This window comes from Chiloscyllium plagiosum, unplaced genomic scaffold (genome assembly GCF_037043375.1).
Source record: "Chiloscyllium plagiosum isolate Xiang-an unplaced genomic scaffold, Cpla_swu_hap1 HiC_scaffold_31, whole genome shotgun sequence".
In the NCBI taxonomy this organism is placed as follows: Eukaryota; Metazoa; Chordata; class Chondrichthyes; order Orectolobiformes; family Hemiscylliidae; genus Chiloscyllium; species Chiloscyllium plagiosum.
In genome coordinates, this window is record NW_028270169.1 from 8,888,713 (window position 1) to 8,913,856 (window position 25,144).

Here is a 25,144-nt window from a genome sequence, read left to right on the forward strand (position 1 = left end):
CTGAGAAAAAGAACAGGCAATGACATCACGACAGGAAATGACACCACCAACCCAAGGAAACCTAAACACAAACAGAAAGCAGGGCATAACATCGGTGCTTCAGAGGTTCACTGATGATGTTACCTAGTATGGTAATGAAACATCAGAAAACGAACCTTCCAGCTCAGCGAGCAAACTTACATCCTGAACACCACCTCATTTATCACTTTGGGACGCTGTGACCTTCTGGACTAGAGAGTTCAATAATTTTATGGCCTAAACACCTTCTCCCAAATTTTTCCCCATCCCCCGCTCCCACACACCAGGCTTTGTCATCACATGGGCTGCTACCACAAACAACCCACTGTCAGCCACTAATAATCCCATTAGCAGCTATTCATTCTCCCACGCTGACCTTGACCCATTCCTTTACCTGGCCAACTATTTTTCTCATCCCCACCGGGCTCCATCTCCACCTATCATTTTAGCCTTCCCTCTCCACATTTGCAAGTATATATTGTATACACCAATCTTTTCCCAGCTACAAATCAGAAGGACTGAAGACTGTATCCGCAATGTCAGCTCTGCTTTCTCTCCATAGATGTGGCCCAACCTGCTCAGTTTATCCAGCAATTTCTGGTTCTGTTGTAAGTGCAGAAAGATCATTTCCCATTGCGGAAAAGTCTAGGAAAGAGGGCATCTCAGAATAAGGAGCCGCATGTAGTTAAGACAGAGAGAAAGATGAACGTTTTCTTCTCAGAGGATAGCAAGTCTATGGAATTCTTTACTAGAGAGGGTTGTCAAGGTTGGGTCACTAAATATATTCAAGGTGAAGATAGACAGCTTTTTAATCCGATGGAAAAACAATGGAAATTGGGAAAAGACAGGAAAAGGGAGTAGAGGATTCAGCCCTGGCAGAGAAGACTGATTTGATTTATTTGTCAAATGCAGTTTGTTACAAACTACAGCAAAGAGAGTGTAAGTATTCTGTTCAGATAACTGATTGTTCGGATAACTGATCAGAATTGGGTAAATATCTTCAATCAAGTCCAAATTAACAGGAGGCTGAATTAATTTAATATTTAAACATTTGGAACAGACAGACAATTCAGCTGGTGGAAAGACCACCCTCGGGTGTACACCGATCCGCCATCTCCAACTTTTTCCTCTCTTCTCTTCCTTCGCTTCTTCTCCTTTGCGGTCTCTCCCTTTAGCAACTACCAGCCCTGCGCTTGCTCCACTGCCACAGATTGGAAACTGCGGCCACGCACAAACGGTCCTAGGGCCAAGGCACAAAACTGAAGCAATGCAGTCTACCTCTGGGACCTCGCACAACAGTTCCACCCCCTTCTGGAAACCCATCGCAGGAGCTAAACAACCATACTGTTAAATTTCTCTCAATCATTTTAGATTTTAAAATGAGAAGCAGAAAAGAAAGAAAGAAAATAAATGACAGAGGTAGAACAAGAAAGAAGTTGCTGAGTTCACTAGTGGACAGTCTGTCTTGGAAAGAGAGTTTCTATAGGTAGTGACAGAGTCCAGTTTCCGATCTCAAACTTTGAGACCTTGACATCTTTCTCAGATAATCGATGTTCGGATAACTGAGGTTGTTCTGTATAGTACTGCCACACTCTGGCATCATCTTAAAACACAAAAATATAAAGTTAGAATAAAGAAATAAAGTGTTCAAATTTACAGCCTCATTAATTGCTCTGCCATAGGCCAGGCACAAGTCCCTTCACTGAGACACCAGCACTGGAATGAAAAGTGCCAAAGAGTGGCAACATCTCACCACCAGCAATGCCCTTGCCACTGAGCTCAAACAGGACCCCTACCAACACAGACACTGATGCCGCCAGCTACTGCGCCTGCCCAAACTTGACTCCACCGCCATAAGTCTCTGTCGGGCTCATCTCACCAACGCACGACTGCTGTAGAGTCTCATACTAGACCCAAACTTGCTTTCACCATGGCTGAACGCCTACTTCTCTTAGGTATTATAGTCTTTGAAAAAAATGTGTAAAAGCCGCAAGAGGGAGGAGAGAAAGAAACTTTAACACAGCAAAGAGTTAAGAATATGGAAGACATTGCCTGGAAATATGAAAAAGGCAGATTTAAATTGAAGCTGGATAGAAAGAACATGTAAGTGTATGGGAACAAAACAGGAGACTTGCACTGGGGAAATGTTCATTTGAAGAGCTGGTGCAGACACAATGGGTTCAATAGCATCTTTGTGCCATAACATGTGCAATTCTCTGATCAGCAAATGAAAGCGTCAATGATTAAAACTATCAGCATAATTTACAAAAAAGTAAACAGAACTGAATCAAGGGATTTGTATCAGTGACTATAGCAATCACAATAAAAGAGAAGTCAAAATCAGCCAAAGTCGGAGCCGAAGTTGGAACCCAACAACCATTAGGACATGGCTACAAGGAAACCAAAGCAGAAAAGCTCAAGGGTATACGACATTCAGAAAGGACAAGCAGTGGAGAAAAGCTAGTGGAGTAAGGTTGTTAAAAGATGACAAAGCTCTTGGAATATTGAGCGACAGTGATTAGATTACTAAAAAGCTGCATCTGATGGCACATTCGATTTCCAGGTGGCTTTCAATAGCGTCCCATACAAGAGGTTTGTAAACAATATTAGTGCATATTAGTAATTTTCTGGGGAACTGGATTCAAATCCCACCATGGCAGGTGATGAAATGTGAATTCAATAATCTGAAAATAAGAGTCTCATGACACACAAAACCAGTGCTCATTGTGAGGAAAAACCCATCTGGTTTACTAATATCGTTTAGGGAAGGAAATCTGCCATCGTTATCAGGTCTGGCCAACAACTCCAGAGCCACATAAATGTGGTCGACTCTTAATTGCCCCCTGGGCAGAGATGGGCAATAAATGCTGGCTCAGTGATGCCCATGTTCCTTGAATGGAAACAAATAGGACTGGGGGTGTACTATACTCATATTGATTAATGTTTAACAGACAAACAGTATGAATAAGCAGGTTATTTTAAAAACTGGCATACTGGGACTAGTAAAGTACCTCAAGCATCAGTGCTTGGGCCTCAGCTATTCATAATGTGTAAGTTTGGATGTGGGAATTGAAAGTAATACATAACAGCCACGATTATCCAAACAAGACAGGCGGGGAGTATTTTGTTCTGATAACTGATCTGATTGTAAAGAAAGGAAGCATTTACGGAACCTTGGGATTCTGTTCAGATAATCCAAAATTCAGATAATTGATGTTCGGATAATTGAGCGTCACAAAGCTAGTCCCTTTTTCTTCTAAAAGCTGTTCCTTGGCTCAAAGATACTGTGTCCTTGATTTTTTTTCAGAGGGGTAATAAACTGGGCCGAGGTCTGATCAGTCTGGTTTGGTAAAGCGATGAAAAGGATTTTGAGAAGTTTTTTGTTTATATGTAAACAGATGAAACTTCAGGGCAAAGTGGTCATGTTTTAGAAGTGACCTGTGTAAAGAAAGGGGAGTGATCAGCTCTCTAAGCTAAGCTGGGCAGTTTTAGTTCAGTCTGACCTGGTGAGGATTCAACAGGGAACAGTGTGGAAACACACACTCTCTCTCTCTTTTCTGCCCTTCAACTTCAACCTATAAGCAGGTGTTCCATTTATACTGGGTTTTAAAGGGAGTTTGCTTATTGGGACTGTATATTCGAAACAGCATAATTTAGTTGGATAGGTTGAGTTCGGTAAGGGTTCTTTATTCTGTTCTGTGTTTCATTGTGTAATATAGTGTATAAATGTGTGTCTGTTTTAAAATCTACTAGCCAACCTAGCTAGTTTAATCCAGATAATTTTCACTGTACACTCACTGAAACAAATTGCAAAGTTATGGTCTGAGCCGCCTGCTTAAGAAGGTTTTGAGTGGTCTGGCTTATTTCAAAACACGAGGTTGTTCTGTATTTTCAAGTTTGCAGGTGATACTAAAGTAGGTAAGCGCAAAGGTTTGAGGAGATTGAGGAAGATGCAAAGATGCTTCAAGGGGAGTTAGCAACCGACTGAGTATACTAAACAAAAACTGGTAGATAGAATGTAATGTGGAGAAATTAGAGGTTATCCACTTGTTAGAAAGAACAGAAAAAGAGTATTTCTTAAATAGGTGTTGAACTTAAAAAGGAATTTGGTGTCCATTTGATCGAGTCATTGAAAATGTACAGGTTCAGCAAGCAAATAAAGCAAGTAGGTGACCAAGATAGAGCAAAGTCTCTCCTTAAGCCACACTATTGTTTTTATCTAGTACAGAATGTTTCAGTTGCTTGAATTCTCTGGATTGGATTTGATTAACCAACCTTCTTGAACAAAAAACAAATGTTTATTGTTAAACAAAACTGGTTGTTTTTTTTTTAAAAACTCCCTCTAGATGCCCCAAAACACAAAGAAAACAAAACATTTCTCCCTGCAGAGATTAATTTCTTCTAAGAAGCAACCTTTGTGCAATAAATCATAGGGCTTGAAAGGCATTCTGACAAATTAGGACAAATAAGAATTAGCATGTTGAAAATATGCAGTTGCTGCTGGGGACCTTTGAAGATGCAGTCCTTCAGGAGATATCAATTGGCTTTCAAAGGTTTCTCATGTGACAATGGCTTGATGAGGGCTCCAGAGAACAGCAATGGAACTACACTTTCAGAAACAGGAGCATTGAACTAGGAAGCTCTCTTTCAACATGTTTCTTCGTCCCAGAAAGTCCAAACAAAATCTCCAAGCCAAATGAAGTATCACCCAGTCATAAAAAAAAGTCAGGTGTATTCACGAAAGTGAATTTAAGCAAGCAAGATCTGCAATTATTTAGAGCCATTAGGGTTAAGGTTCCTTACCACATGGCTTCCAGGAACTGCCTTGTTCAAATAAATTCCAATGTTTTTACACATACATTTCAAACAAAATTCAGACATTCCCACAGAATTTGAAATAAATATTTCTTCCCACAAGGCTTCAATACTTGAAAAAAACTTGAAATATTAAGCCTTCAGACCACCTCCAACCTTGGAGAATTGAAATGCCATTTACAATGGAGTCTCATTTAGTGCAGACAAATTCCATACAAACATAAGACACGTGAAAAGTCACTCATTTGATTTTAGTATCAACTGCTTGGTAAAGCAGTTGATTTTTTTTTCACCTCCCCTGCGATAGAACTATTTAAATAAGGCTGTAATAGCAAATGCCACCATAACATCCTCGTTTTTAAATTTGGGGGTATGATCGATGTAGACCTGCATTTTCTCATAGCTTTGATGTATATATAAAATGCTTTAACAGCTAATAGCAATCGTAGGATTTCTTTTGCCCACTACATATTTTTTGGAGTCAATTCAGAATTTTGGACAAGTATCCAACTGGCTTCATTATGGCTGTTTCACCATCTTGTAACAAGACTATGCCTACAAAGTCAGTCATAGAAATTGCTACCTTGAAGAGGCATAGTTAAATTAAGGGCAGAAAACACAGGTCTAATGGTCAAAATAGCTTTCTGCTTCTCAAAAGCTGCCTGGCGTCTACAGTACCATGAATTTCCAGCAATCGTTTGAATGGCTCCTGTATCTCCAAATACATCTATAGGTTCAGTTGGCTCATTCAAGAAATAAAGTTGTTACTTCTGATCTGGGAAATAATTTCCTGCAACTCCTGTTTATTGTTTACTTTCTCTGCATTCACAGTAGCGTTTGTACATGGCTGCTCAGCTGCACTTGGAGTTACAACTGCGTTTTTTCAGAGGTATTTCTTTCTCTACATTGACCTTTTTGTACTTCTATTGATTTAAGACCTCTGTATGCATGTTTTAAATGAAAGCTCCAGACCAGTGTCATTTGGATAGCATCCCGAAAAAGGTATGTGATGCTGAAATAGTTTGAGCTCAATTGTGACTAATCAAGAATTATGCAAAACATTCAAAATGGGAACGGAAAGGAACAGTTAAGTCAAACTTTATGGATGCAACACAGAAGTGAAGGCTAGTGTTTGAGTACTATAAGATGATAATGCTGATAAAGATGAGCTTGCATTTTTACTGTGCATCGAAACCTATCAATTGTTATGTGGAATTTGATTTGTTCTAATTTTTACATAATAAATTTATTTTATTATTAAAACTAAATCTGCAGTATTGCATGCTCATGCTTCAATGTAAAATCACATTGTTGACTATAAAGAGAATATGATCCATCAAGCCAGAGTTCAGCTTTGTCAGATAATAACATAAGCCAGGGATCATAACATTGGATAGAAAAATCAAAATGACTGGCCATATCAGGAAGCAGGTAAACAGTCATTCAGGTTATAATCCATGGACTAGTGGGACTAGAGAAACACCCCAGTTTAGTCTGTATAAAATTGAGGCTCATCTGGAATACCCAACGTCAAGCATGCTTAATTGGAAGCTGAAATTAATTAGAAGAGACAGGACAGACAGCAGGCTTTGTGTGTTTTAAGCTAAAATGGCTTGGGCAGGTGCTAAATCTTTTCTGGAGATGGAAGATTTAACCCAGAGTGCTTTGCAAAAAGTTAACTTGGCCAGAGTAATCAAATTACAGAACTATTGTAGAAAGAATAAAAAGTATGGGTTTAAGAAAGCAGATATATTTGAATAATAGTGCAATATTTTGAAATTGGAAGGACAGCAATGCAAACGAGATGGTAATTCAGTTGAACTGTTAAACTTCAAACAGCAGGTAAAGCTGCTTAAAATAGGGAAAAAAATAGGAAAACTGCATTAAAAATGAAAAGAATTTGAAAGAAAAACACCAAGTTAGAGGAAGAACAGAACATTTCGGTGAGGGGAGTAGTGTGGAAGGGTAACAGCAGCAGCAATGCCAGCTTAAAAGGCTGGAATTAAAAAGAGGCTTTTGACTCAGAAACAAAATCTACAAGGAATAATTGGAGACCACCAAGTCTCATTGGGTTTTAAGTTTGTGCAAGCTCTCAAATTTAGAAAGGGTCACAGAGGAATTGGTCTTGAAAAAATAGTTCTGCATGTGAAGTGGCCAAGAAAGTAGACATTACTAGGGCAAAGCAGGCAGATTGGCAGAGTTCAAGGTTGAAACACAAGGTTAAAGTAGGCTTCAGTTTATGGAGATGGTGACAAAAAACCCTATTCTCTGTTCATACCAGTTGGTCCCCAAGCACAACAGACTTGGAAGCAGCCTCAGCAAGAGTAAAGCAAAGGAATTGGATGGTTGGATGTAGGCATGGTGGATACTCCATGAGACCAGTGGGGAAATACATCTCCTAGACAGAAACTTAAAAATTCACTCCTTACATTAGGGCAACTTGCAAATAAAATCAGAAAGTGACAACAGCAAGACATAGCTGAGATGGCAGACAATAAGCTGGTCCTAAAATTTGAAACCTTCTTCAGGTTACACGCAACAAACTCAAAAAAGGTGATCATGGAGGGCGAAAAAAGGCCAAATACTCAGGTATGATAATGATATGGACAACTGGGAATGCCCCGGGATCTGATGAGATCCGAGAGGAAGATATGGAGAGTGGAAGTAACATCTGGAAGTTTCAGTGATTCTAATACCACAGGTGGAACGTCTGCTCTGTAGAGTGCAAGGGGAGCTAAATGGAGGGACTGCTGTACGAGAGATAGGTTGGACTTGAAGAATGAGGTGCAACAATATTGAAACATACAAGAATCTGGATGGACTTGACAAGGAAGATTTGTAAAGTTTTATCCTTGTCGAAAAATCTAGGACCAAAGGCATAATCTCTGAATAAAAAGGGGACATATTTAAAAGGTAGATGATAAGAAATTTCTTACAAGGGTAGTGAATCTGTGGAATTCTTTACCACAAAAAAAACTGTCAAAGCTGGATCAAAGTCAAGATTAGAGTGGTGCTGGAAAAGCACAGATCAGGCAGCATCCAAGGAGCAAGAAAATCGACATTTCAGGCAGGAGCCCTTCATCAGGGAATGCCGATTTTCCTGCTTCTCTGATGCTGCCTAACCTGCTATGCTTTTCCAGCACCACTCTAATCTTGACTCTGATCTCCAGCATCTGCAGTCCTCACATTTGCCCAAGGCTGTATTAAAGCAATCTAAAGGCTGAGGTAGATAGATTTTGAAATCAGTAAAAGGAATGGCAGGAAAATGAAGTTGAGGATTATCAGATAAACCATTGAATGGCAGAGCAGCCTAAAGATCATTCTGCTATAATACATGCTTCGTCAATGCAAATTCATTGGGGACACTATTTCTACATTGCAAACTTTTAAAACGCGTGCTGGCTGACATGATTACAGCATCAACACTAAGCACTGTTTCGAAGCGTGATTTTTATATAACACGAGTTTGCACAAGAACTCAACCATTGCAGTAAAGAACTGACTGTATTTCTGTTCCAAAGACTTATGGTCTTATTATGGCCTTGCTTCACTTACCAAATTTCTGAACATGGACTTGCCCTTACAGTATCACTTTAACTTGCAACGCTCATTTCTCATAAGTGGCACATTTGAGACTAAAAATTTCACAATGAAATTAAGTGATTATCTTATTTCAGAGAACACGTATCAGCCTCAAGACATCTAGTCATAAATCAAATGTGAAGTTCAAGGTTAAGTAATTCAAAAGATAACAGTTACTAACCAAAGTAAAGCTGTGATTTCCCCACCCCTCCAAAAACGATCAACATCCTGTTTAAATAGCCATCAACGTCCTTTTACTTTAACCAGACTAGGTATTATCCCCAGACAAGAGCTTGGATGTCATTGTACTGCCTCAGAGCACAGTAACAATCTTAATTTAAATCTTTCACACTGAAAGAAAGCTCTGAACAGAATTAAATAATTAACATTACACTTCAATTGTCTGAGTTAGTTCAACTCCACTACTGTTTGAGATTCCTGTGAGCAAAATGTTACCCAATGAGATCATGATTTAAAAACACAGTCAACTAATTTTTGTTTTGACTATATTTAAAATAGATGATAATGCAAGGCTATGAGAGAAGTATGATATAATACTATGAAGATCTTATCTTTAAACAATTGCTCTTCACAGAACAATTCATCTTAACCAAGAGTGTAGGTTTTACATTCAACATACATTTCAAACAGATAGTTTGGGAGAACTCTTGGATTAGATCTCTAAGCTTCTAGGAATTGCTATCAGAATAATTAATATGTTAACTGACTTAACTTCTTTTAAAAAGAGAGGCATATACAAGACAACTTGACAAAATCCACACAGCCTGCAGGTACAATTGAATATGGAATTAAATTTCTACTACCAGCTCAGGGAACAGGAGATGAAATAATTGCAAATACGAAGCAAAAGCTAAAATGTGTATGTCTTTTAGCACCTTTAAAACATAAGGAAAATACCTGACATGCAGCATTTATTTTTCAGAGTGCCTCACACCTCCCTCTCCCAAATCACTATACAGCAGTATAGCATTTCCTACATCTCCCATCCTCCCAATATTTTCTGATTCAAGTATGAAACCTTCTTAGATTTTAAAAATCCTAATAATTTTGATACTCAAATTTTATTCAGACTATTCTTGAGACTCATTAAGGAAATTTGCTGAAGTTCAATATTAAAGATAGGAAGGTATTGTTACTCAAGGTACCTCCAGATAAAGATCTCAGAGTCAGAGACGTACAGCATGGAAACAGACCCTTCGGTCCAAGCCGTCCATACTGACCAGATATGCCAACCCAATCTAGTCCCACCTGCCAGCACCCAACCCATATTCCTCCAAACCCTTCCTATTCATATACCCATCCAAATGCCTCAGCTCATTCCATACACATACCACCCTCTGCGTGAAAAAGTTGCCCCTTTAGGTCTCTTTTAGATCTTTCCCCTCTCACCCTAAACCTATGCCCTCTAGTTCTGGACTCCCCCATCCCAGGGAAAAGACTGTCTATTTATCCTCTCCATGCCCCTCATGGTTTTGTAAACCTCTAAGGTCACCCCTCAACCTCCGACGCTCCAGGGAAAACAGCCCTAGCCTGTTCAGCCTCTCCCTATAGCTCAAATCCTCCAAACCTGGCAACATCCTTCTAAGTCTTTTCTGAACCCTTTCAAGTTTCACAACATCTTTCTGCTGACAAATCTTTGATCTGTGCACCATCATGCCAGTAGAGCTGTTATTCAGGATACAAAACAATTAACTATGGCTATGTGAATCTGCACAACAGATGACGGATTCCATTCAATAAACAAACTTGACACCACAGCTCAGTAATGTGTGATCTCACTGAAAAATATGCAGTGAACCCTAGGATTCTGCCTGAAGGGAACATAAATTAGAAACCTACTCCAGGTGAGCAGAGATGTTGCACCAACTCTTAGAATTCCAAGCAAACATCCAGCAGAACATTCACATTTGGAAGAGGGTGGGTATCTATAATCACTCCTGCAAACTAATCATTTACAAATTTGGGAGCATAGAAAGGGTGTCTTCTTGTTTCTGCGTCACAACTTTATGGAACAGATGAGGGTTTACAGTATTTAGCCTGTCAGAATGCTGATCAGTGAACAAATCTCTTACTTCAAGCTCTTCGCTTGGTAGAAGCAAAAAGACTAAAGACGTTTCTTGCTCACAGATGGACCACATATGGAGACAAAGCCTTTTTTTTTAATTCATTCATGGAACAAGGGCATCACTAGGTAGGCCAATATTTATTCTGCATCTCAGAGGGCAATTAAGAATCAACCACATTGCTGTGAATCTGGAGTCACATGTAGTCCAAACCAGTTTGTAATGTTAAAAGATTAAATTGTATCATCTCTCTGGACATTAATGTAATGTTAAAAGGTTAAAATGCACTGTCTTTCTCCAAGAAGCTGAACATCCTGGAAGTGGGTAAAGGCAACATTCTGTCTCACCTAACAAGGTGAGGCTAGCAGTTTCCTTTTTTTAAAGATTAGATTACTTAGTGTGGAAACAGGCCCTTCAGCCCAACAAGTCCACACCAACCCGCCGAAGTGTAACCCATTCCCCTACATTTTACCCCTCCAGACCCATTCCCCTACATTTTACCCCTTCACCTAACACTTTAGCATGGCCAATTCACCTAACCTGCACATTTTTGGACTGTGGCAGGAAACCGGAGCACCCGGAGGAAACCCACGCAGACATGGGGAGAATGTGCAAACTCCACACAGTCGCCTGAGGTGGGAATTGAACTCGGGTCTCTGGCGCTGTGAGGCAACAGAGCTAACAGTGCTAACCGCTGTGCCACCATGCCGCCCTAAAGGAAATTAGTAGACCATATAGCTTTACCAACAATCAATAATGAATTGATGGTCATCAGTAGGTTCTTAATTCCAGATTTTTATTCAATTCAAAATCTACCATCTGCCATGGCAGGATTCAAACCCAAGTTCATTAGACCCAGAACCGTAGTCGGGTCTCTGAATTAACAGTCCAGTGATAATACAACTAGGCTACTGCCTCCTCTTCCAGACAAGCATTTCCTTTCTACTGCTGATTACCACAGCTAACATTTTAACCTCAGCTTAATTACAATTTCAAAGGTAAGTGTTTATATATCTGAAGTGAAAATACTTCTAGATTATACTCAAATGCCTTCAGCATAGAAGTCAATCCCAAGAGTACTCCAAGGGACATATAAATTACACCAAATTAAACACAGCAATATATAGAGATGACAATAAGAAGGGCAATTTTAAATTTCAAAAAGGTGCTGAGAAGAAATGGAGGAGTTAAAAATGAATTCTAATTCAAGTGGAGGTCCTACCATTGGTGGTCAACTAGAGGAAAATGAGAAGAGCATCAAACCTAAGGAGAAAAATTAAGCAGAGGCAAGGAGCCAGATGACTGGTCAGAAAACAAAGAACAGCATCAAACAATAGAAAGTAAATCAGGACAAATTAGAGCACTGAGTTTGCTAGCTAGAAAGGTAAAAACAACTGGCAAGAGTTTCCATAGTTATCAAGAATAAAGAAGTATTGCACTCTAAAGGATGAGTTAAAGAAACATCAAGTGTAATGGATATATATTTTGCTTCCTCAATATGATAATAAATACTACTGAGATTTTTTTCTAAGGGGAGATTAAACTAGGTGAAATTATAAATCACTCAGGATGCAGTACTAAACAGAGTGATGGAGCAACAGGTTCATAAGTCTCCAGATCCAGATGGACCGAGGGTCTTAAGAGTGGCCAATGAAGTAGTCAATAATTTTGTGCTAATTTTCCAAAATTCCCTCATGATTGACTCTATCAAACTGCAAAGTAGCAAAACATAACCCCTATAGTCACGGAAGAAAGGAAGCAGAAAACAGGAAGGTATAAAACTGGTTAGGTAGTCTGTCAGTGCAGGGGTTGGGGGTGGGGGCGCGTTATTACAGTTGATTAAAAGTTATAAATGGGCACCTAGAAGGACTCAAGGTAATTATCAAATGTCATATTTTTTTGCTTTAGCAATACCATGCTAAGTTATTGGGACTCATTGAAGGAACAACATGCGCTGTCAATAAAGGGAATCTGTTTAATACGTTACACTTAGATTTGCAGAAAGCATGGTCAATGTTCCACATAAAGGGATTGTTTAGGTCCACTCAAGGACAAAGGACAGAATGCATGTGTGGAGCCAGAGGAAGTGGGTGAGATCACAGAGCAAACATAAAAACAGGTCCTTCAGCCCTTGATGTTGTGCCGACCTTGTATCCTCCTAATAGCCTGCATACCCTTCATTGTACTATTTTCCATGGTTTTGTGCAGGAGAGTTCTGGTCTCAAACTTGACTGAGGTTTACTGAAGAAGTGACAAAAATGATTGATGAGGATAGGGCAGTGGATGGTGTCTACATGGACTTTAAAGCATTTGATGAGGTACCTCATGCTCAGCTAGTTCAGAAGATTAAAGTCACATGGGATCATGGTGAGTTGGATACAAGAATGGCTTGGTCATGGAAGACAGAGATAGTTGTGAAGGTGTATTTTGACCGAAGGTCTGTGACCAGTGGTATTCCAAAAGGATCAGTGCTGGGGCCTCTGCTGTTTGCAATATACATTAATTATTTGGATGAAAATGAGGTGGCCTAATTAGTAAGCTGCAGACAATTAAAAATTGTTGAGTTGTGGATAGTGTGACAGGTTGTTGATAGGATACAGCAGCATATAGATCAGTTGGAAAGCTAGATGTGGAAATGGATGTTTACCCAGGTAGTGAGGGATGATGCATTTTAGAAGATCAAATGCAAGAGGAATATTCCCAGTAAATTGCAGAACCCTGAGCAGCACTGATAGAGGAATCTTGAGGTGCAAGTCCACAGCTCCCTGAAAGTGGCACACAAGTGGATAATGTGGAAAAAGCAGCATTTGGCATGCGTATCTTCATTGGTGGGGGGGGTGGGAAAGAGAAGCTGGCATGGACTGAAAGCATAGTTTGCTGAACAATGTAACATTTGGTTGATATGGTATAAAAACAATTTCAAATTAGAAAATCATTTAAATTTGGCCCCAGATACCAAAAGCCAATCAAATTTGAACTTAATGTTTTGATGACATCAAACTAATGATTTAATTTTTTGGGGTATAAAGCTGGACATTTTGAACAGTTAGAGAAAACAGCAAAGAGCTGACACAAGTCAAGGTACCACCCCATAAGAAATCTGTGCAGAAGACCAAAGCCGACCAAGAGAAATCTACAGAGAAAGTTCAACATCCGAAGATGACAACTGGGTTTGAAATCCATTTGTCATAAATTTAAGAGGGGATTTATCATACCAGTATTGTAGAGTGGGAGGTAAAAGATAGGTTTGAGAGAAAGGAGTTGTAAATAATTGTTTTAATGTTCTCTGCTGCACTAAAAGAATAAAATTGTTAGTTTTTACCTTAAATAATGAAAGCTGGGATAGTTCTTTGCCTCTCGAAATTTAACAGATTACAGCGCTAGGTGAGCTTGTGTGTGTCGTGTGTAAATTAGCAGAGGGGTTTACCCCATGTCATAACGCATGTTGCAGTGATATAAGACTTTAGTTAGACTTCATTTGAGTATTGCTCTGAAAGGTCATCGAACCCAAAACATTAACTCTTAGATTTCTCTTTACAGATGCTGCCAGGCCGGCTGGGTTTTTCCAGCACTTCATTTTTGTATTTGAGTATTGCATGCAGTTCTGATCACCACAATGCAGGAAAAGACATGGAGGCTTTGCAGAGAGTGCAAAAGAGGTCAAACCAGGATGTTGACTTGGATTGGAGTGTATTAGCTCCAAGGAGAGGTTGGGCAAACGTGGACTGTTTTCGCTAGAACAGAGGCAGCTGAGAGGCAACCTGACAAGTTCATAAAACTATAAAAGAGGCATGGATAGTCTCACAGTCTTTTTCGGAGGGTAGAAAATGTCAAATACTAGGAGGCATTGGTTTAAGGTGAGAGGAAGCAAGTTTAAAAAGGACATGTGAAAGACACTTTTCTTTAAAAAAATAAAAAGAAGGTGACGTGTGCCTAGAACATACTGCGAGGGGATAGTTGAAGCAGATACAACAGCAACATTGAGACATTTAGATACATGAACAGGCATGAGAATAGACGGGGATATGAACCACATACAGACAGATTAGATTAGTTTAGAATGGCATCATGGTCAGCACACATACTGAGGGTCGAAGGGCCTACTCCTGTCCCATCCAATGTTGTATGCAAAGTAGCTGCTCTAACTTGTTAGCACGGACAGAAGATCGGTTATTCAAAAACAGTTAGCATAAAGTGAGTCTTTTCAGCTTGGCAGAATGTGACGAACACAGTCCAAAGATATTTGATGGGTCAACTGATTAAAAACTTTTAATCAACAATTTAGATGAGGGAATCAAAGGCATGTTTGCTAAACCTGCATAGAAGTTTGTAGGGAGACGATAGTCTACTGGTGTCATCGCTAGATTATTAATCCAAAAGTTTAACTAATGTTTTGGTGACCTGGGTACAAATTCCATTATGGCAGATGAGGGGATTTAGGTTCAATTTTAAAAAAAAACTATTTAAGAAACGACTGATGACCATGAAACCATTGCCAACTGTCAGACCAACCCATCTGGTTCAGTAATGTCCTTCAGGGAAGGTACTTGGCCACCCTCACCTGGACTGGCGTACGTATAATTCCAGACTCTCAGCAATATGGTTGACTTAGCAAGCCATTCAGTTCAAAGGCAACAAGGGATCAGTCAGCAACACCCACATCTCAAGTGAATAAATATGACAACTGTAGATGCCAAAGTATACTGTGAAGTGGATGACAAGGATGCAGATCAATATAGACAGTTTAAGTAGGCAAAAATCTGGTAGAGTATAATGCAGATAAATATGAAGGAGCATAAGAATTGAAATTAGAGGCATTAGAAGGAAAAAGGGTCATATCAAAAGAAGTTAATTATTTTACGAAAATTCATTTCGGGGAAGAGGTAAAAATGAAGCTTCATTACTTTAAAATGAGTCACGTTACCCTATTAAAGTCCCCCAACATCCCGAGAAGCTATCAATCAGGCAAGTTATGTTGTCCATTTGCTACCATCAGAGGTCACTAAGTGGAAAACAAAAAGGACAACCAAGTAGCTTCTGTTTCTGCCCTAACTTCATCTTGGTAACTCCATACCCCTTCCCCAGTCACCTCACTGTGGATCTCACTCAAGTGACCATCAACTAAACAAAAAGCTTTCAGCGAGATTCGTCTGACTATAAGTTCAGGGTGTTGAGTATTAACATATGCTATTTGTTTTCCTTCCAAATATAACTGAACTTAGACCTATTCTTTAATCTTACCTTTGAGCTCATGGTGGATAAGATCAGCAAAATTTGGCACTTCACCCCACCAGAAAATCCAAAGCTCCCGGTGGCCTGGTATCACATCCCTGCGCCACACACAAAGTACATTAGCTTTCAAGCAGCGGCTGAAGCTGCACAGAACGGCATCATCTTCAGCCACCGGGATGACGAGCGGTGTCCCCACTGGACCCTTCCATGAATAACGTCGCCATTTAATTCCAGGCAGGTCAGCCTAAGGGGAAAGTAGGAAAACCAGAGGTTAACTTCAAACAATCTGCTTCAAAACACTGTTCTAGCATGAAAAACACTTAAATCCACAAAAGACAGTTAGAAAATTTTAGCCAAGAGGAGAGTGGCTCTAGTTGCAGCACGACAAGTCACCAAAATTGCTCAGACATGTTTCACTAATTCTCAAGTCACCAGCTCAAGGGCAGAAGCATGTGCATTGTTTTTGTTTTGCAGGGAGGAGACGCACAGAAAAGAGATACACAAAGTATTTCAATTAATAAACTATTACACCTCACTAGAGTAGTACATGGAAGAAAAAAAAACCATGCTATTCTAACAGTCAGCAAAAAAGTTTAAGATCTTGAAAAGTACAAAGTTCCCCAATGTTCAGACACTTTTCTTTAAAAAAATAAAAAGAAGGTGACGTGTGCCTAGAACATACTGCGAGGGGATAGTTGAAACAGATACAACAGCAACATTGAGACATTTAGATACATGAACAGGCATGAGAATAGACGGGGATATGAACCACATACAGACAGATTAGATTAGTTTAGAATGGCATCATGGTCAGCACACATACTGAGGGTCGAAGGGCCTACTCCTGTCCCATCCAATGTTGTATGCAAAGTAGCTGCTCTAACTTGTTAGCACGGACAGAAGATCGGTTGTTCAAAAACAGTTAGCATAAAGTGGGTCTTTTTCAGCTTGGCAGAATAGAAATCACAAACCAAGTTCCTGTACTGAACATGGATCTATAATTTATTACAAGTAATTATACTCTACCTACAGGTAAAGAATTATAAACAATTAGCATATAATATGAATTCAAAACTTCCACTGCAGACACAGACAAAAAGGGTTTTAAAACGTTTTGGGGCAGAAGGAAAAAAAACTATAGACAGTTCAGTGGACATTGTTCCCAGGTTCTGTTCTCAACATGATCTTTTATGATTCTTCTCCTGGCTCGTACATTGCTTTATCTTTCTCCAGAAGTTTCCACTAGCTCATAAGACACACAAGGTGGCCGGGTCACTCAAAAGTTCTGACATCAGAAAGATCACAGCTCACAACTGTGACAGGAGGTTTTTATTTCCTTCAGGTTTAGTGAGTTTTCACTGCAGAGAAAGAGAGACCACTCTTAAGTGGGAGGGGTAACTAAACATTTAACTTGCTCCTAATTCCCAGCTATTCAGTTATCTAAGAACCACAATTGCTGGCAGGGAAAAAAAAAGTCTGTTACAGTAGCTCAATATAGTCAGTTAGGAATTAATTTAATATCAAATGAAACAGTTTAGTACCAACAAAATTTTCCCAGTTCCTGAACAATTTGGACAATGTGATGTCAGTTGGGAAAATATGGCAAGATCAGAAAAATGAGGTTCTCAGCACTGAAAAAAAATACAGATTTAGCAATCAACTTTAGAACAGCAAGATGAAAATCTTGTCCATACAGAGGAAATCTATTTTCATTCATCAATATATTATTACTTAATCCCACTTCATTTATATGCAGTTTCCAATGCTCTTATGCGCCAATTCCCAATGTAAAAGTTGTTACAAAAACATAACCTTTTGAACAGCTATCATCTAATCCTCCAGGCCTCCACCTTGGAGGATGATCACCAACATCTCAGGATGTGCTCATGGGCAGCAAGCATCTGCATACCTCCCCCATTCACAGGAAGTTGGCAATTGGATGTGCACCAGCCTCACCACATCTTAAGTGCATCTCCAAATAGTTTCAGATACAGGCCTCCATTTCAATGTTGTAATTTGGAGCATATTAGTACCATTCATTGTAAAGGCTATTGTCAGGCCAATTCACCTTCAGGCACAAGCACCCACGCTCAGGACTGGGCCAGGGAGCTTTGCAAGCTCTTAACTTATGTCACACCTACATAGGATATTCTCAGTACTGGTGACTTGCCTTGTGTTTCATGTTTTGCTGCCTCATTCAGAACTTAAACTTTCAGTATTTGTGTTACCTTACCATTTAGGGCAGATGCAGAGCAGAGTCATGGGGGGGGGGGGGGAGGGTGCGCAGAATTGGGGAGGAAGATTCAATTTATTAGAAAGAAACAAAGAAAGGGACATGAAAGTTTGGGCATAGAGTCGGAAAACTCAATTATGAGGGTAAGTCTGCAATTCATTTTGGCAAGCATGATTTACAATGCCTTGATCCTCACTCCAAGGCATAATGGAAATGCAAAATATTGTCTACACCTTGAGTCAGTAGAGTCTAAAGACACCAATTCCACTTGTGAGCAATGCAAAGTCCTTCATAACACAGTATTTCAGTTCATTGAATACATGTGTAACCATAGCAGCCTGCATGCAAAACATGCAGGACCCAATGTGGATACAAATCCTGGTCACAAACTAGGCATTAGGAAACACTCCATAGCATCTACGGGTGTCTGCAACATCCTGAATGGAAAACAATGCTAAGACATCATTTGTGACATGTAAATGCTGACTTTTCACATTCAGAATCTGTTCTATTTCTGATATTCCACACACATTCACTGGAACGATGACTAACAGATCCAGCTACAGCAGGGGCAGTCGCTGTGCATGCAGTGCTACAAAGGCTCAGAAATGGAGCAGAATCAGATACAGATACAACAAGCAAGGACCAGGTGCAACCTTCAACAAGCAACTTGATTTTTAATGCAATCGATTACTTCTAAGGATCTAAACCGGACCTGTGTGGGATCTTTCAATCTTCAACCTACAAATGTATAAAGGCTGTTCCTGATGTAATCTGGCACAAATTGCACCATTTCACTTCATTACCCCATAAAGGTGATCAGTGCCACAGCAAAAACAGAAAGAATGAGGATACTGTAAATCAACAAAAACAGAAGTTGCTGGAAAAGCTCAGCAGGTCTGTCAGCACCTGTGAACAGCAATCAGAGTTAACATTTCAGGTCCAGTGACTGGGTTGAGGAAGGATCACCAGACCAGAAATGTTAACTGATTTCTCTTCAAATGCTGCCAGACCTGCTGAGCTTTGCCAACGTCATCTGTTTTTGTCAGCTCTACAGTAAGCCTAGCCAACATAGCTGGCTTCCCCCAAGGTGCACGGCACTAGAAGGTTCACGCTTGTTGAGCGTGCCAATATAATGAGGCAGACTTCAACAGAAAAGGCCAGCAATTTCAACATGCAAATCATTGGAGATGATCAGTACCACAATTTAGAATGTCTGCACCAGGTACCTATAAGCTGTTGTGATGCCTTTACAACATCAAGAACTCCGATATTCCTGCTTTGTTTCAAGTGCTGGATGCCTTACAAGGATGGTTCCTGAGAGATGGCTACAAAGATCAGCCTACAGATTATCAACTAGCCAATTATTCTTCTTATGGGATCTTCAATTGCCATTACTGGACTGAAAAATACTAACTCAGATAATGTTTGATCATAAAATTAAAAATCCAATTACAATTCATAGTTACATTATAAAAATGTTCATTTAAGGTGGCATAGAGCTCACTGCAAATAATACTTAAAAGGTTCACTTATAGGCCAAAGTTTCTCACCCAGTTCATGACAAGTTCCTTTATATACTTCACTCCAGACAAATTTAGTGCTAACTACAAACTTCTGCTCCCATTTCACTTATCATTGCCCTCTTTCCACCACCACCCTCACTCAACAGTATCAGATATTCTGATAATGGCACATTCAGAACAACTTTCCATTCAAATTTAAATCTCAAAAAAACTTGAGTTTTTTTTTAAATCCACTAAGATTCTTTCAGAGTAACCAACATAAAATTGTACACTTTGGAAAGGGAATTAACACATTGGATGGGATGCGAGGAAAGTAAAGTTAATTAGCACACAAAGAAATTAACCCAGTCATCATTTGAAGTTAATTTCAACTTTAACTTTTTTAAAATAATAGAAAATCAAGCAATCTGAGAAGTCTTTTTGCTGCAGCAATACCTTCAGTATAAATATTTATGGCAAAGTAAAGAGCAGGTTTGATACTAACTTACAGAGTTTGGAATACATATGGACTGTCAAACAAACTGCAGAGAATGGTGTATAACTATGCTGGCATAATATTCAATTACAGGCTGCTGCACCAAACTAGATTATGAATGACTCTACACTGGTTGAAATCTAGCAAGTGTATAAATATAGACGGTTAAGTACGTTTTCCTCTATGCTGACTTCAATAAAATTTAAAAACAGGAAGTCACTTAAAATGTTATTTTGCAAGTCAACATGTTTAAAGACTGCAGTTTCTTAGTCACAATTTCCTGTTTGAAGGCTGATTATTCGAACTGTTTTGTTTTGTATTACAAATGGAAATAAATTTCTGAAGTAGGCCAGATGTTTCTCAACTACTACAGTTTTGAATAGAATGCTGAAAAACCACTGCAACTCCTCAGAGATTAATAAAAACTGATCTGACGGATGTTTAGATAAAGATGGAACTTTTGTTGTTAAAACTTAGCCTGAGAAAATCTATTAGGACTGATCTTAGGTGCACTATTCAGTTCTGTTCAACAAATGCATGAGCAACTGCTCCCATCCATTCACCGATACCAAATTCTACACTAACATAGAGGGGCTACACATGAACTAAGCATAGAACAATTTTGTGAATGGAAAAATCACAATGGACAAATGTGTTCAGTTTTACAATTATCAATTGTAAGTAAAAATCAGTATATACAGTACACTTTTCAGAAGGCTTTGATAAAGTAAAACACAAATTTTGGTTCACAAAATTAAAACACAGGATAGAAGAGAACACACCAGTACAGATTATGGATTGGCTAACAGCAAAATAGTAATAAACAGATCACTCATGTGGGATACACAAGGATCTGTATTTGGGCCCCAGCTGTTCAGTATACAAATGAGTTGGACATCAAGATTAAAATTAATTTCCCAAGTTTGTAGTTTAAAAAAAAGTCAGGTAGGAATGTGTGCTCAGAGAAAGATGCAAGAGACAAAAAAAAAAATCTGCAGGTGCTGGAATCCAAAAGGAGACAAGCAGGAGGCTGGAAGAACACAGCAAGCCAGGCAGCATCTGGAAGTGGAGAAGTCAACGTTTCAAGTATAACCCTTCTTCAAGAATGGAGGGAGGGGTGGGGGAGCTGCAGATAAGGAGGGGGGTTTGGGTGGTATGGGGGGGCAGAGTTGTGAGGTGGTGATAGGTGAACACAGGTGGTGGATACGGTCTGGTTGGTCAATGGGAGGAATGAATCCAGTTGGTGGTTGGAAGGAAGGTAAAATGGGAGGGAAATTGTGGGGCTGGAAAGGGAGTCTGGGTGGGGGTGGGGGGGGGGTGGGGGGGTGGGGAGGAGAGGAGGAATAGGAAGGTTATTTGAAATTGGAGAACGTAAAGTTGAGTCAAGCAACCTCAAGAAGATTTGAACAGATTTAAATGAGTAGGACGGAATGCAAATGTGGAAAAATGGGAGGCTATCCACTTTATTATACAAATGTGTAGAGTATTACTCACAATCTTAGAGATTAGAAATGGAAATACACAGAATGACTTAGATGCTAACCAATAAGGTCACTGAGGGCCAACATTTAAGTACAGCAAGGAATTAAGAAAGCTAATGGTATGTTGGCCTTTATCACAAAGATGACGATTCAAATACAAGAGCAGCAAAGTTTGGCTACAATTGTATAGAAGTTAAGACCACACTTGGGAATAATGCATGCAGGTTTGGTGGCCTTACTTAAGGGAGGATATTATTGCCATACAGCAAGCACAATTAAGGTTTATCAGACTTGTTCCTGGTATGGTGGGATTGACTAAAAAGGAGAGATTGGGGAAGAAGGCCTGAACTGTGGAGAGATGAAGACTGAGAGGTGATCTCATTGAAACTTAGAACAATAGACAGGGCATATGTTTTCCTGGTTAGGGATTCTAGAACCAAGGGGCAAAATGTAAAAATAAATAATAAAGGAAGCCAATTCGGAAGATAAGAATCTTTTAACTCAGGACTGAGAATCTTTTGAGTTTTCTACCCCAGAAAGCTGTAGAATCTGTTTTTTTACTGTTTTAAAATAGAAACTGACATTTGTAAATACTAAATGACAGAGGGATATAGGGATAGCATAGGATAAAAAGCATTCAAGTTGATCATCAATGATGGCAGTGTTCATTCAGGTCTGACCAAACAGGCAAAAGTGAAGACTGCAGATGCTGGAGATCAGAGTCTATGCTGGAAAAGCACAGATCAGGCAGCATCCGAGAAGCGGAAAATCGACGTTTCTGGAAAAAGCTTCATTCCTGAAGGGCTTTTGCCCGAAACATTCATCTTCCTGCTCCTCGGATACTGCCTGACCTGCTGTGCTTTTCCAGCACCACTTTAATCTAGACTCTGACCAAACATCCTACCTCTGCTCCATGTTTGAGGAAACTATAGAATAGACTAACCAACTGTTCAAGATAATTTTAAAAAGAGCTGGGTTTACTGCATCACAGCGTCTACGCAAAGCAATTCATAGTACATGAAGTATTTCTGAAATGGAATCACTGGTAAAGCAGGGAAAACATTGTAACACACATTGTTTCCAAATTGGAATGCAGTAAAAGATCAGATTTTGTTTTCATGATGCTGGCCAAAGGATAATTAAAAACTGTTCACATTTCCGATCTCAAACAATGCTGTGGAATCACTTAAAACCACCTTGAAAAAGGACAGATAAGGTATTGGTTTACGTTCTCATCTAAGGATAGCACTCTAGTACAAACCAGAAGGAACACTGCACAATTGATGCAAGTAATAGCAGAGGTTAATATTTTTACATCTCTGGAGGCTTGAAGCTTTTGCCTTCAAGAGTGCTAGTAGTGTTCCAGGTGACATCGACATTAAAACGGTGCCACTACACAAGTAAAAACAAACAAGATGACTTTGCACTTGTTGGGGGGTACAGTCAACTGCTTAAAAGTGTCCCCTGGAATAAGATCAGCTGTAACCAGCTAGAAAATCTCATTCTCAAACACTTTAAAAACAGTGGGAAAATATTTTCTTTATTTATTTGGCAAATTAGGTTTCACCATTCAGTGCAGATAGTGCTGAATTTGGCATATTTTCTGGCATACCTGGCCAACAGTTGAGTTGTCAGGCTAATGAAACAATTGTTTTTGTAAGATCTTACACTAAAGCAAATTCAGATAAGGAACTCATCTCCTACCCCACCAGCTGCCACTCCAGTATATTTTCTCTTTCACTGTCAGTGAAGTCCAGTCAAAAAACCATCATAGGTTCTTAAAAGAATTTATCTTGTGTCAGGACCTCCAGTAAATTAAATACATTTAATCAGCTCTCAGCTCCTTCATTTAACCAAAACAGACAAGTTTGGGAACTGTTGCATACATCCAATTCATTTGGCTGGAATACAAAAACAAAACACCATTGCAAAAATAATTTTTAAAACACCACAAATTTTAAAAACAAAAAAGAACTACAGAAGTAATTAAAGCAACTTAGTTTGAAGGGAAGTATAAGTTTGTCAGAAACTTGGATTTCCTCCCAGAAACTAACTCACAGGGCTTGTGTGTCACATGGTCCTAACATGTAAAGGCTTCCATGATGTAACTATGCAAAAGCAATTTAAATTGTAATGGAAATAATTTTGAAAAATTTTCCCTGCATCAATAGTTTTGGAATTTATCTGCACAAAGAAAGTTTTGAGAAAACAAATCATCTTCCCATATGCACAACAAGCATACATTTGTGTAAACATATTCTCAGTTCATGGGAACGGAATGACAATATTGGCATAGTCAGCAGGATCCAAACAGATAGTTACAATTGGATGGTGTCAACGGCTGCCCGGAACATCGGTGTCCCGAGACAGAAGGGCCCACAAGGTAAGATTTTAAAACTTTGGTCCCTCTCAACATTCCTGTGTGCTGGAGACAGTACCCTCGCTCGATCACTCTCTATTCTACAGATTCCTCAAATAGTAATTAGTTCAGTCAAGAGAAACAGTTTTGCAAGCACGCTGGCAGGCAGAGATTGTTGGGGGGGGGGGGGGGGAGCTTGATTGAGGTTACTGTCTCTTGGAGCGGGTTTGATTGAGGTTAGAGTCCTCTGCACAGTACTGGGGTTCACGTCAACTGGGGGGTTGATTTGAGGTTCAAGTCCTCGACACTGTGCTGTGGTTTGAGCACTCTGCATTTAAGTGGGGTTTGAGCCCCAGTGAGAAGAAAAGTGAGAAAGGGGTTAAAGTTCCTATTGGTGAAATTTAAGGCTCTGAGAGTCTTTGTTCTAGGTAGAAAAGAGAGGTTTGGACTGCAGTGCCATGTGCTCCGCAGCATGGACTCTCTCTAAGTGTAATTTCAGTGAGAGGCTGAAAACAAAAAAAAGAGAAAACGCTGAAATTAACATTGTACTAATACTTGGGTTTAAAAAGGAAAGCTTCAATGTAAATTGTGCCATGCTCTGAGTGTTTGATAAAAATTTTGGTTTGTTAAAATACTGGTCCAGAAAATCCTTTCAGGTAACTATTTTGCCTTGTTTGAATCAGGCTCTCAATTCAGTGTTTTGTGGGCTATGTAATGGGCCAGATTTTGTTTTTACACAAGAACAGACTGGATTTTGTTTTCAGGTTGGACTTTACTGAAGGAGAATTTTGGAGAACTGTGGATTTCAGAACTTTACTGGTGAATTATTTTCCACATGGGAGAATTCTTCAAATTCTAATTATTGTAACGGAGTAGTAACTTTTGTCATAATTATTGTATGTTGTATGTCAATAACTTGCTTAAATACTGGATGTTAGTCTTAAGAAAGCTGGGAGTACCATTGGTTATCATGAAATGAGGGAATGAGTGTGTGTGTGTGTGTAGGGCATAGGCAGACAGGAAAAGAGTTAAGTTCTGAGTTTTGTGAAACAAGAGGTTCAGCTGAGCATGACTCAGATCAAATATGAACTTAACAATGGCGTGTCAGAGGCAAGGGTAATGGGTTAACAAGGTAGAAAAGCATTCAATACTTAGAGCCACTTAGCAAGATGAGATAGCATTCAGTATGAGAGATCAGTTTAACAAGGTGAAAAGTATTCATTACGTGAAGCCAGTTATTCATTATGTAAAAGCAGCAGATAGCTTAATCTTTACTATTGGTTCTCATTAATTGGGTGACCATTACAATAAACATGTATGTTGCCTTATCTGGAAGCTC

General features: G+C 39.4%; 1 protein-coding gene across 2 annotated transcripts in view; it reads right to left on the reverse strand.

The window, feature by feature from the left end:
- med13a (mediator complex subunit 13a) overlaps positions 1 to 25,144 on the reverse strand; it is a 225,134-nt gene that overhangs the window by 188,398 nt on the left and 11,592 nt on the right. For both annotated transcript variants that reach the window (XM_043718104.2, XM_043718103.2), the window contains exon 2: positions 15,741 to 15,975. In XM_043718104.2, the coding sequence (XP_043574039.1) occupies positions 15,741 to 15,975 (235 nt within the window). The remainder of the gene's footprint in view (positions 1 to 15,740; positions 15,976 to 25,144) is intronic.